The sequence below is a fragment of the Petromyzon marinus genome, chromosome 49, assembly GCF_048934315.1.
Source record: "Petromyzon marinus isolate PM22_M1 ecotype Great Lakes invasive population chromosome 49, UKy_Petmar_22M1.pri1.0, whole genome shotgun sequence".
Lineage (NCBI taxonomy): Eukaryota > Metazoa > Chordata > Hyperoartia > Petromyzontiformes > Petromyzontidae > Petromyzon > Petromyzon marinus.
Genome location: NC_133715.1, coordinates 7,450,118 through 7,464,447, shown reverse-complemented (window position 1 = coordinate 7,464,447; position 14,330 = coordinate 7,450,118). Strand labels below are relative to the sequence as shown.

Sequence of the window (14,330 nt, the reverse complement as noted above, 5' to 3'; positions counted from 1 at the left end):
GGCATTTGTGTGTTGGTGTACTACGGCCATCGTAGTTTCCACACGAAACATTTCATCTGATTCCCAGCCACCTGTGCCATGCATGACCTCGGTTTCAAACAACAACTCACTGACCAGTTGCACGCCTCGATTACTGCCCCAAGTAACAGGTACGGTGAGGCCGATCGGACCGCTGCATCAAAAAAAGATCTTGGCCATTGGAGGTGGTCGAATTTGAAATTTGACAGACGAAGTGAACCTGAAAGCGTTCCATAACATGTATCGACGGGCGATTTGATTAAACCAATTATTAACGCCCGAGGAGAGAATATGTGACACAGAAAGCCTGAGGCATGCAGTGTTAATAATTGGTTTTCGGTGGCACGTGCACACTGCAGTGACCCCCCCCCCCGCACACCGCAGTCACCCCCACGAAATTACGAGAGAACCAAGCCCTTTGGTCGTTCCCCCGCCTGGAAATAATCCCACGTGACCCTCCCTCCTCCTCCGACTTGGCCCACAGGGTCCACCTGCCACCCCCACCGATTATTCCCTTCAAATCCACGCTCTACCACGGCTCAGGGACGTTTTAAATTATTCTTCCACCTGCTACAATAAGCACCGTCGCTCCGCTCCTCCAATTGTTTTTAAACCTCTCCCGGCGATTGCGGCCAAACCTTGTGAAAATTATCGAACGAAGACGACTGCGAATGTGTTGATGTAACAACTCGGCGCCCCACGGAGGGGGGGGGTTGTTAGTGGTTACACCGTCGTGATGCTGTAACGGCTCTCCGATGTGTTCCCCGGTTGCGCCGTACAACGTTCGGCGCAATGTTCGAAGTTTCCGCCCCCACGCGGAGAGTGCGTTGTGTTTTACCAGGTCAGGCCCACGGAGCTGTGGAGCTCACATTTGAGAAGCGACCTGGCCACAAATGACAGCTCAACGAATTTACAGCAGCTAAATACTTTAAACGCGCAATGTCGATTCCAAATGCGGAGGGGGAAAAAAGCGGAGGACCCAGAGAAAAATCCAAGCGATCACGGGTAGAGACATGAAAACTCGAAATATACTACAGCAGGCGTCAGGGTCGGGATATTTTATTCCTAGGTCCTGGTTCTTATAAATCTAGTTTACAAACTCATTTCTTTAGAACTGCCGTTTGTGTTTTAGTTTGTCCCTTCCCATGCAACTCTGATTAGCACCTTTGGCTACGCACGGTTCGTAAGAAGTTCAACACACATACGCTGAGAACTCTGTTTAACCATGGGCAGTGGCTGAAAACCCAGTCACACCTAGGATTTTCAGCTGTACCGGCTGAGTGATCCTTGGCCTCCGAGGCACCCACACAGCTCGTCAATCTCGCAATGTTTTTAAAACGACCACATTCTCAAATTAGTTTCCTCACTCGCCGTGGAGTTTAGTTTAATATGTAGGCTTTAGTTACCAAAACAAATTAATTGAGTCTGGACAGGTTTCCTCCCTACAGTACTCGAGCCAGGGCACTGCCACGCTCTAACTTCTAAATGTAAACCTTGCTGCCATTTCATTAACTAAAAAGCCATAATGCTTATTGTTCCCACGCCACCTCCATAACAGAAGCCGCTGGGGTCCACGAAACTTCTGGCGGCAGAATGTCTGTCGATTATTATCCTTCTTTCACGCAGGACAGTCCGAGTCTCAAGAGCGTCCTGTCAGGGTTTTTGCAGTCGGGGTTGCAGCCAATACAAGTTTTACATTGCATCTGGGTTTTGTTTTTAGCTATGGGAAGAATCCGTAGAAAACCCAGAAGAAACATTCCACACGAATGCGGTAATAACCCTGCAATGTCCGCACCGCAAGATTCGGGAACCTCATCGCTGTACCGTTATCTCATCGCCACCTTGCATCGCCAAGCCTATAACACCTGGCATTCCCAGGCAGACAACCCATCCGAGCAATACACCGAGATTGGTCGCATCCAGGGCGATTTGTATTTGAATGTTTTACTGATCTGAATCGAGGTCACTACTGAGCAGAGGTCCAAAATGCCAAGCAGCCGGCAAAAGTGTTGCCCGGAGGCGAAGTAGGATTTAAGCGGCCATCGCTCAGTGCAGCGGCGCGATCCGTAGAGATGACGTCTGTCGACCCTTGACCCCTGAACCCATAACCTCTGACTCGACCCGTGGATTATGAAACATGGTGAGATTTGCTGACTAACAAATAAAGACAAAGAACCCCCCCCCCGTGTAGCCTTAACAGGCCGTTGGGGCAAGTGCTGTTAACGAGCAGCTATGAGGGCCAGCAATGGTGCATGAGGGGGTGGGTGGCCAACACCACCCCCGACCACCTTTATCTTACCAGCCCTGGTGTTCATACACCGCGCCAGGTACTCATTTTAGGCTGAGTCGACGTAGGGGAAGCCCAGGACCAGTTCAGATAATCGCCACCGGTGTTGGCCATGAGCGGGAATCGAACTCGGGTCGCCGGGTTCGTAGCTCAGTGCGCTAACCGTTGCACCACCGCCCCCCACAATTTGCTGACACACGCACATACACACATGGACGCGCGCACACAAACACACGCACGTAGACACGCGCGCGTGCGCTCCCACTTACATCGAGGGCGGACGGCGATTCCGATGGAGGATGAGGAGGAGAAGGCGAGGATGACTAACGGCAACATAAAACAAAAACAACAAAACACTTCAAATTATAAGTGGAATGAGGACGGATGGACGACGCGCGGGCGCTCCCACGTGGCTGGGCGGCATGCGATGGGAGCGCGCGCACGCTCTCTCAATCAACTTGGGCGAGTTGGGACCCGCACACACGCGCACGTGAGGTGCTTGTGAGTGTAAATATATTTAACATTTATACATATTGCATGGTGGGTGCGGTGGTTGTCATCATGATGTGGGCCATGAGGCTGAGCAACAGGCCCCACGTGGCCCAAAAACGCCAAGCGGCCAGCAACAGACGGCACTCTCGAGGGCGTACATAGATAACGAGGGTTAAAACACGTTTGCTTGAATTGGGCGAGGTTAAACGCAGCGATCTTGGCGAGGAATCGACCAAACATCCCAGTGGGAAGCGGCACACCTCCTGACACAATTTCGAGGCTTGGCGAGGCTTTCCTGGGTAAACAATAATAATAAATATATATATAACAGCAGCAGAAGCAGCAAATAAGATTAATGTTATCGCCGAATAAAAAAAAAAATATCCGACTGGTTTTTACAGCTCGTGCGGATCCAGAGGACCTATTGGAACATTTTCAATACACGCGACAAAGCCATTTTATTTATTTCCCTGCACTGATTTGATCGGCATGTTTGGCCAATTCCTCATTAAGATTGACTCGTGTTGCACGGACGAAATTAATTTGCATACGCTACGAAAACAAATATGATGACCAAAACGTTTGAAAATGACAACCCATTTGGGAAGTCCAATTTTGACGAGCATCAATTTGACAAACGATTTTACAAATCGGACAAGCTATTAAAAAACACAAATTCAATATTCCCACAGTAAGAAATCCCCCTGTGCCACCGAGCTGCAAGGTTTCTCACTCACACACTCCCCACAACCGCATTGATTTACATGAAGCCGATATAATCGATGCACGGTGGGGGGGGGGGGTAGGGGGGGTAGGGGGCACGGTGGCAAGAAATAATCTCCCTCGCCTGGTATACAGGAGGTCATAGTTGTGATCCCGACCTTGACGCCTGCTATATATGTTGCGGTTTGCGGTGTCTCTCTCCCCGTGGTCGTGTGGATTTTTCTCCGGGTTCTACGGTTTTTCCCTCCACATTTAGAATCGACATCACGTGCTTAGAGTATTTGGCTACTGCTATAAATTTCCACGTGATAAGCCACTTCGTTCAGCTACCATTTGTGGCCAGGTGGCGTCTAATGAAAAAGCGCTAATCAGCTCAGTGGGCCTTAACAGGTAAAATATAAATATTTGAGTTTATCGTATAGTTTAGATGCACGGTCATCCACGTGCGATCCGACAGTTAAAGAAAGTGTGAGACACCAATAGGGCTGTGGATGTGGCCCGGTGGTCGTACATTCACCGCTTTGTTGTAGAGGTTCGCGGTTTGAATCCGAGAGACCGCCCTGGTTATAACTGCAGATGTATTAACCGTAAAACGTTTGCACTATCTGCTGCGCAGTTGCTGTTGGAAGATGCCGAGACATCGTTCGAAACATGGAGACCGTTTTGTGTCAAGGTCCAAGATTGTCAAATTCGAAATATTGCACTCTGCAGAATTACTCCAATGACTCAATTGGGATTACAGATATCAGCCACTTGCCTTCTACTGGCAGACTGATGCCCGCTCGCAGACCAGATACCGAATCACTTTATGCCACACAGGGACAGCTGCCACGGGGGGTGCCCTTTTCAAAAGTCTTGAGATGATGAAATGTGATGCAAGTCACTTATCGCGTGAAATGCTTTTTCTGAATTCGCTCTGGCGTAAAGGAGGGCAGAGCTCTAAAAAATAAAAAATAATCAAAGTTACCATTAATGTGGCCGTGATATCAGACACCAGCCAGTTGCATAAAAGCATTTGGAAAATATAAAATCTCAAAATTATGGTTAAGTGAAATGTTTTGATCAATGATCAGGCTCTGTGTCCCACGCTGTAATTCTGTCATTGTGGAATTGGCCACAGTCAAATCTTTATCTCATAGTCGCTTGGCCTTTCTGGGCCTTTTTGGGCCATCGCAGCCTGACCGTTTCCCTAACAGTGGTCTCTCTCTCTCTCTATTTCCCTCTCCACTTCTCTCTGTTCATTGTTGCGTCTCCCTACTGAGACAACTTCCATTCCCCCATCCAACGGAAAAAAAAAAAAAAACACTGCTGGCTCTGCGATGATTTTGGGGGGCTTGTGCCGTGTGCCGCTCGGCACGACCAGGCAAGCGAGGGGGGAATTGCGGGGAGCTCATTACACATCGGGGGCTTGCCCTCGCCAATCAATCTCACTTCCAGAGAGTTCCACCACGTCCGGTGTGTTTCAAGCGAACGGCAAAACAATGACAGGCAACACCACCACCAGCCGCACCACAATTACCACCAGCAGCAACAACACTATCGTCAAACTCGGGAACCACCACTGCTGCCGGGAACATTAAATAAATAAGCGGGCCTGCACACGCACAGGAAAAGGAATCTCATAGAAATTAACCAGCCGGAAAATTGAGTGGCTCAGACAGAGGGTGCGGCAATCATGCGCCTAGCCGGCTGATTGCCTTACAGCGAGAGGGCGCGTGGTTCACCGTTTCCGCGACGCTTACGCAGAACCGCCGTTGGATCGCTCGTCACATCGCCCGCCCGTGAAACGAGACATGGCCCGGCTCCTATGAAGAGCTTCTCTCTCTCCCCCTCTCCCTCCTTCTGTACAGTGGGAAGTCGATAAGAAACGTTGATTCCGACTTCCTGGATTTTATCCTCACTTTGTGGATCTTGTCCAGAAGCCGCTTGGCATAGTTTCAGGTGAAACACCCCATCTACTCGCTAGAGACCCATAGACTTCCATCGAAAAAGGACGCTTGTGTTCCGCCCAAAACGTCGTGATTTAATTTAGTTTTAATTTACTTTATTTATTTTTTACTTACGTGACTTTACCGAAAAAAACAAATAGTATGAATCCTTGCAGTCACGAAAGCTTCAAATCTAGAATTCCATCGATTTGCATAGAGACCCACGGACTAGCAAAGTGGTCTACAGACTTACATAGAGATCCATAGACTAACATAGATATCCAGAGTCACAGAGACACATAGACTCGCATTGGAGATTCATAGACTCACAAAGAGACCAACAGACTCATATGGGTCCCAATGAATTGCGCACACAAACACAAACGAACACACACACACACCCGGTGAAGATGGGAAACGGTGTCGGCAACTTTAATCGATGCGGGCAGCGGTGTTTGCCGAGCGCTCCGTGGTGCGGGACCGGTGGCCACCGCTCGCAACCGTGGGCCAAGGAGATTGCCGTATCCCACCCACTCATCGATTTCCCGGCCGCTGTTTGCGTTTTGATTTCGTTTTTTTTTTGTCCCTTTGAAAGCGGAATGCTCCTTTGGATGTTGTTCCCCGCCGTCCTCCCCCGCCCACCCCACACCTCTGCCACCACCTCCACCCCGTGTTTACGATCTGCCGTCTGGGCGATGTAATCGGCATCCGGCGAGCGATAGGAGGCGAAAGGAGTACAAAGCAGGATGCCCGTGTCCAGTGCCGGGGGCGGGGGTGCGTGCGGTTGGTGGTACGTGCCTAAACCTGGCACGGACTCGCACACAAGTTGCAATGCTTGCAACACAATGCAGGGTGCATAATAAAGGTGTTTTGGGTTAGGTCGAGTAAATATAAATGTGTCGTTTAACCCGCCACCACCCGACACAGCCAATTAGTATGGTTTGTCACATAAACAGAACGTGCCAATGCGTTACTCGCACAGCGCACCGTTGTATTGGGGGGGTAAACCCACCACATTTACCTTCGAACACCGTGACGTTATGCCAGTAATTACAACCAGCCTCATCAGGCGACAGCCAAAAACCTCGATTATGGATAATATTGGTCGCGAAAGCATACGCGTTAAAATGCAGGGTGGATGCCCACGGCAGTGTCTACACGTGGCCGCATCTCGAGATGCCGTAGATAAATGGCGGGCATGTTTATTGTTTGTGTGCGTTTATATTTATACAGAGAGAGAGAGAGAGGTGGGTGGGGGAGCAGTGCGTCATAGGCAGACGAGAAGAGAAAGGTCTCGAGCCACTTCTTGAACAGGCGACTGGAAGTCTATGGGTCTCTATTTGAGTCAATACATCTATGGGAGTCTATGAGTCTCTATTGTAGTTCATGGATCTCTATTGGACTCTATGGGTCTCTATTGGAGACTATGGATCTATGGGAGTCTTTGAGTCTCAATGCGAGTCCAAAGAAAGCCATGAATGGAATAAAATGGGGGAGGCCTTTACCCAGCAGTGCAAAATTATAGCCGCCCGACGACAACAACATTCGCCCGTGGGTCTCTGTGCGAGTCCTTCGCCCCCTCTGCGAGTCCGCGGGTATCTATGCAAATCTATGGGTCTCTGTAGACGACGCAGTTGGCTCCGCACCTGCACTCCTTCATGTCGGGTTTATGTTTCTCGGCTGCTGTGGTGGTTGTCATCGTGTCTCGGGGGGGGGGGCGGGGGGGGGCACTGGATGTGGGGGTGGAGTCGGTATTATCACCGTCAATTTAACGAGCAGGTCCAGATAAGCCCCCCCCACTTCCCTGCCAGTCAGAGCCCCGTGACGGTTGGTTGAGGGGGGTGGGAAGGGGGGGGGGGGGTCCCACGTGCGTGTTTACAAGCCGCGGTAATTTGGCGGCACGGGGAGAGGGGCAGAACGTGGTGGTGGGGGGGGGGAGGCAAGGGGGGGGGGCACGAGGCATCGTAACGAGCGGCGGTGCTGGGCACGGGAGGCGCGAAACAAAGTGGCGGGGAAGGGCGGGGGGGGGGGGGGTGGCTCGTGGGGGTGCGACGGCGGAATCAAGACGAGAGCCCCAGGCGGAACAGAAAATGAGAGGGACGGGCGGCGTGCAGAGAGAGGGAGGGAAAGAGAGTGAGGAAGAGAGAGAGAGAGGGTGAGAGAGATATCGGGAGGGAGATAGATAGAGAAAGAGTGGGAGGGAGAGACGGAGAGAGCACGACAGAGACGGACGCGGTGCTGGTTACAATAGAGCCCGTCGCAGGGCTTAATTAACGTTGTAATCATAACAATAATTCGTTTTTTTTACCCAGGAAAGCAACACTGAGTCCGAAGACTCGTTTTTTCTCTGAAGGGTCCCACTACATTTGGATGTTTGGCCAACGTCAATGACACTAAGTATGCGGGAGAAATCTGCAGGAGACCCATGCAGAACAGGGGGAGAAAATACAATGCAGAAAGATGCTATGGGTTAGCATATAGCTTCAAGCTTGGCATAGCTTGAAGCAAAACGTAAACATTTAATTGCTAAATATGGGCGTCGGAATCTTTCTTCAACTTAACCGGTGAAACAACCCGGGTTAGACGATTTTATACCAAGCGTGGAAATTAAATTTGTTTGGCTCTGTTGAGTGGCAGAGGGTCTTGACAACACAATCATGGCCAGATCATGACGTGGCGGCCTACCCCAACAAATCAATTACGAATCGTAACATTTTTCCGCGAAAATCCACACGTAAAATCAGCAATTTATTTTCTTCATTTTCAGCCGTGTCTATCTTGGTCCTCGACCTCGTAGTACATATCACCATCCGGCACACCACATCCAGTGGGTACCACCTTTCGCTATGGCTGTGGCTGCTAGTCACATACCTCCCCCTGCAGTCAATGCTCTCTCTGGGACTGTCTGGGGCCTGGACGATCATTGATCATTTTTACCGACAATTGACTCGGTTATTCTGTTAACAAATAAAAATGTCCATTGGCAAAGAGACTGCAGTAGGGGTAGCAGAGACAAGGAGGCGACTTGCCACCGCCTTTGAGCAAGCGAGTGAGCGAATCAGCGAGTGAGCGAATCAGCGAGTGATGGGACCATCAATCATCTCGACTGCCTTGTGCCCGTGTGCAACGACTTTGCTCACACGCTCACCTTGCCTTGCAACCTCGGCGTGCTCCTGCATGCGGACAATTAATTCATTAATTCTAACCGTTACTGTTAATTACCGACGAGCATTGGTTTCGCTGAAATGTTCAACGGTGGCACCGTTGCGTTATCATTGTTAATATCATCATCATCGTCAGTGGAGTGGAAGATGGCGGCCTTCACCTGGCCCCACTGTTAAGTGAGAAATCGCGACGAATGGCGTCGAATGAACATCGATCGTCGATTTCCCGGCCTCCAGGGCAACAACAACGCTAAGCGGAATTGTATCTGTTGCCCTGCATCGACATCAGCCATACGAAAGACGAAGAGGATTATTGCGAGCAGCAGCGGTGGTGGCGGCTTTACCTTGCGAGCAGGGGACACTCCACAGCGGTCCATGATTTGCGCCGTCAGCCTGCAATCGACAGCACGCGCGGAACGGTCCATCGGTTACCGGGCGCGGACTCCGTCACCGCGCTCGCCAAACAACATCCGATTCGCCCCGTCACCATCGTCCAGTTCGTGCCGCTTTCCCCCTGGCACACCCGAGCCGAGCCCACGCGGGCGGGCGTGAAGGCTGCCGCCTTCCGCTCAACTTCAGCGAGTGACGCGACTTAAAGATGGCGTCGCTGCGACGTCACTAACGTTGTCGCCTGCGTGCCCGCCGGACTCGTCCGCTGCGCGTGGCGTCGCTAGCGCGACTTTGGCTCCTGCAGTGGAAAAAGAAAACCGGGCGCCTCCCGAGCCACGCCGCCACGCTGGCGGAACCCCCAGAGGGCAGCGCAACCCCTCCCATGACAGGAGATGGCCCATTGGAAGGAGGAGGATGTCACCGAACTACTTCGGAGGTATAATTCAAGTGGAGCAGGGGCTGTACTTCCTGGTGGCTGCACCGTGGGGAGAAATGTTCAGCACGGTTAAACTGATATATTTATTTTAAATCTGAATCGAATTATGCGCAGAAGCAAATTTAATGCGCAATCATGGGTGACCGGGCTGAGACCATCAACTCGCAACGTTTGAGAACACGGTTTACACACAGGCAGTAGCCTAAACCCGGATTCAAATCCGGTTTTAGCGCTGAACAGGGCCAATGACATGTGGTAACCCATTTCTCCAGGATGAATTAAGACTACGATTTCGAAACCCAGGCCAACAAGGCTGTACGTTGGTCTTATAACAATTATAAAACAAAACCACGGGTACGACGTATATCGGAAGGACTGGCACGCGGCTGGCAAAGGCATCGCTGCACCGCCCCCACCCACCCACCCACCGATCCCCCCCCATGCCGGCGCTGCGTGATTTACACCCGAGCCGCATATTAATTGCCTCTTATCGCCCGCCGGCTCGGCCCGGCATCACCCGTGCAGGGACGACCGGGGGGCCTCTAATTACGATTCTGTGGATCATCTCTCTGCCACCGCTGCCGCCGCCACCACCACACTTGTGAAAGGGGGGGGGGGAGATCGGCGCGCAAGGTGGGGGGGGGGGGGCGATGAGAGACAAGTCCTTTCGTTGCCGTTTGTTTTTACTCCGGCAGGAAAGGTCTCTCCGCCCGGTCCGAGACTCTTCATCCGAGCGGGAAGGGTGACCCCCCCCCCCGCCAGCTGCTGCGGCCGACTCGGCATCGGGACGATTGGCCGATGCCTCGTGCACGTACGAGGGCTTTTGACGCCGAGGGGGTCTGCTTCGGCAGATTTGGTGAACGCTCGCCGCCCTGAGATGTCCGCGTCTCCGAGTCCGGTTGGCACTCGCGGCCAAAGCGCCGACCCCTCGGCTGACTCGGCCTTGAAACGAGCGCCGGGTGCGGTGTGCGAACACCAGGGCCAGAGAGATGAAGGTGGTCAGGGGGCCTGGCGTTGGCCACATCACCTCCTGGTGCGCCGTGCTGGTCATAATAGGCGCTCACGAACAGCACTTGCCTCCCCAGTCTGTATGGCTCGAAGGGTTGACCTTTGTCTTTGTGCGTCTATAAGGGTAAGCGTGTGAAGAGTGGGAGAGTGCGCGCGAGTGTGTACGTGCTTGTGCGTCCATGTGTATGTGTGTGTGTCAGCAAATTGTGGGGAGCGGTAGCATAGCGGTTAACGCGCTGCGCTACGAAACTGGCGACCCGGGTTAAGTTCCCGCTCATGGCCAACACCAGTGACGATTATCTGAACCGGTCCTGGGCCTCCCCTAGGCCGACTCAGCCTCCGAGTACCTGGTGCGGTGCCTAGTAAACATCGCCACTGAGAAGACAAAGGCGGTCGGGCGTGGTGCTGGCCACCCATCCTCTCGTGTGCCATTCCGGCCTTAATAGGTGCTCGCTAACAGCACTTGCCCCCTACAGTCTGTTAAGGCTACACGGGGGATCTTTGTCTTGTGTGAATCTGGATATGTGTTAGTGTGTGTGTGTGTGAATCTGGATGTGTGCGTGTCAAAGTGGTGGCCGTCGGACACAACGGGCAATCACATTGACACACACACACACCGACAGTCATCTCCTCGGTCAACCCATAACTCCCTGGGGTCTGCTCCGTGATCCCCTGCCAGCGGCCCAGCCTTCGACACTTTACGTGACATCCTCAAAGTGCACCTAGCCCTGGCACAAGTGCTGCGGTGACGGTCACTACCACTTTTTGGTGAATGGCAGTGGTTGCGCGCGTGGATGTGTGTGTGTGTGTGCGCGCGCGTGTGTTCACGTTTTATCTGTGCGCCCTGCGTTGTGTAGCGTTCTATTCTCCAACGCTCTGCGCGCTTCCGTTCGGGTCGACTGCACTTAAAAATAAACCATTGCGGTGGCCGGCCCTCGTACGGTTAAATCAAGTTCATCTCCCTGCCTGTCGCCGGCAATGAACAGTCAGATTCATTCCAGAGTACAAGTCTATCGGTGGGAGAGCAGGCTACCATCACCTCAACCCCCCCCCCCCCCCACTGTGTATCTCCTGCCAAGAGGAATTTGCTCGCTCGCACTCTCTCAGACGCAGTATGGCTCAGCTTGCCACCTTATCCCTCTCCTCCTTGTGTCTGTTGCAGTATCCCCCTGTGGTAGTGTAGCGGTTAGCGCTATGCTGCGCTCCGAACCCGGCGAACCAAGTTCGATTCCCGCTCACGGCGAACACCGGTGATGATTATTATCTGACCCGGTTTTGGGCCTCCCTAGGTCGACTCGGCCTCAAATGAGTACCTGGTGTGATGTGCAGTAAACATCGCCAATTGGGAAACAAAGGTGGCCGGGCGTGGTGCTGGCCTTCATAGGTGCTCACGAACAGTACTTGCCCCAACAGTCTGTTAAGGCTACTCGGGGGATCTTTCTTTGTCTTGTGTTGCAGTATCCCTGCCACTGCACAGCGCTCCCCGCCAATATGTAAACAGGCAATGCTATGTGCAGTTGACACAAAGAACCCTAACCAGGGTAATGCCCACTGAGCTATTTTTTATAGAAGCGATGCGGCTATCACAAATGGTAGCTCAACGAAGTGGAAAATCAGGTGAAAATGTACAGCAGCCAAATACTCGAAACGCGTGGTGATGTTGATTCTAAATGTGGAGGGGGAAAAACCGGAGGACCCGGAGGAAAATCCACACGACCACGGGGAGAGAGAGAGAAACACGCAAACTCCAAATATACCGCAGGTGTCAGGGTCGGGATCGACCTCACAACCTCCTGTATACCAACTTAAATCTCAACTTCCAACACCCCGTGAAATATTAATGCCAGATTAATCCATGACCACCGACACTTGTGCTGGCTCTGCGCTTGAACCGGGCAGGCCCAGTGAGCCAATGCCATTAATAAAACGCCAAAACACCCCATGAGTTATATAATTGGCAAAACATTCCACTTGTGGCAGGGCCCAAATTTAAATGAAGCGTGAGAGACTCGGTGAGACTCAGTGAGACTTGCCCAAATAAATACAAATCCATTGTTACTTTTTTTTGGGAGCGAGCCCTTAGGGTTTCCCAGCCTTGACGATTGGTCTTAGTCGACTTCAAGTCACTCGAGATTTCCTTCTCAGATGAACGTCGGAGGCATTGGGTGCTCATCTCCAGTTTTGCACCGCTGCAGAGCCGGTGGGGGAAATTCCCACATTCCTATGGCGGGGGCGAGTCTATCCACAGGGAAACCCCGCTGTTGACGTCCCCACAAAGCGGTACTTATTCTATTGACCCACCTGAGGGATGATGATTATGATGGATGATGATGATGATGGGCCGAGTAAAACCGGTCCCCCTACCAGGAATTGAACTCGCGATCTTCCGCTTGGGCGAGCCGCCCGCTCTGCCGCCGAGCCACGCGGGCGGACCGAGCGATGAACAAGCGGCAAAAGCGAACGCGCGCGCGAGGGTCTGGGCAACGTCACGGGCTCACGCGGCGCCGCTTTTACGACATCCATCATGGCGGCGGCGGCGGCGACGGCGGTGTTGGCGCGCGTTCCTCCTCCGCTTCGGACGTTCCCCGCAAAAAAAACTCTCCCCACCAAAAAAGAAACGTCACGTGAGCGGATGAGGCCGGGGGCGGTGGCTCGTTTTCCTGACGCATATTTATGGAACGGAGCCAGGCCAAAGGTTCTGCCGGTTCCCTCGCAGAAAGATAAAAGACTCGCGGCGCCTCGGCCGACGCAACGCCCCGTCTCGGCTTTAAGGCGTCAAACGCCAGCCATTGCCACTTTTTTTTTATTTTCCACTGCGCAACCGAGCCGTGCCGGGGCGAATTCCAAATAGGCCCGGCGTAGCTCGGAAAGGTAATGGGTTTTTTTTTTTGTCCCACTGCAGAAGCCGTGCCGTGCCGTTCCGTGCCGATGACATCACACGTATGTGTTTGTGTGTGTGTCGACTCAGCCTCAAATGAGTACCCGGTGCGGTGTAGAAACATCGCCACTCGGGAGACAAAGGCGGCCGGGCGTGGTGTTGGCCACCTGCCCCCTCGTGTGCCGTGCCGGCCTTTATAGGTGCTCACTAACAGCACTTGCCCCTACAGTCTGTTAAGGCTATACGGGGGATCTTTGTAGTTGTTGAACTTCTTTCGCACCGTACGTAGCTAAAACTGTGCTAATCGGATGTGCACGGGGGAAGGACAACACTAAACGCACGCAAGAAAAACCTAGCTACTGCGTAGGGGACATGCGGTTGGGCTGGGGAGCTCTCCGATGTGATTTCAGATTGCCGAGTAGGTCACGGGGTTTTTTGTTGCTGTTGCATACTTCACCACGCTGGTCATTATGGGTTGGTGAAGTAGGTTAGAAGTGTGGGGGAAGAAAGGGGGGAGGAGGAGGCGGGGGTGGAGGGGCGACAAGGCCCAGTTCAATAACAAGGACGAGTATGTATACAATAGCTATCCACTCACAACGTTGACATTAAAATACTGAATTAAAAATCTCTATAATCATTAGTGCTGGGAAATTGATTTTTTATGAAGTGTAGGCTCCAATTATCTGATACGGCAGGGTCAGCCACTATTCTCATGCAGCATGGGTAGGTTTGAAACATGCATGGTGAAACACACACACAGATAATTAACCCCTGGGTAGCCTTTAGAGACTGGTGGTACAAGTGCTGTTAGAGGGCTTCTATTTCACGCCTGCACAATGCACGATGGGGTGGAATGTTAAGAAATATACCCAGCCGCCATTGTCTTTCCAGTGCTGATATTCGTACGATGCCGATTTGATAAGGAAAGGCCTGAGAACCAGGTTTGGATACCACTTGTAAACGATAATAGCCGAGGGTGGGAATCAAACTTGGGTCACCAGGTTCG

The 14,330-nt window shown here is 52.3% G+C and overlaps 1 protein-coding gene across 3 annotated transcripts in view; it reads right to left on the bottom strand.

Moving 5' to 3' along the window:
• Positions 1-14,330, bottom strand: part of CNKSR2 (connector enhancer of kinase suppressor of Ras 2) — a 194,839-nt gene that overhangs the window by 18,788 nt on the left and 161,721 nt on the right. For 2 of the 3 annotated variants that reach the window (XM_032972647.2, XM_032972649.2), the window contains 2 exons: positions 8,957-9,005; positions 2,575-2,628 (listed from right to left, as the gene is read on the bottom strand). In XM_032972647.2, the coding sequence (XP_032828538.2) occupies positions 2,575-2,628; positions 8,957-9,005 (103 nt within the window). The remainder of the gene's footprint in view (positions 1-2,574; positions 2,629-8,956; positions 9,006-14,330) is intronic. The other variant, XM_032972648.2, reaches the window with a different exon arrangement.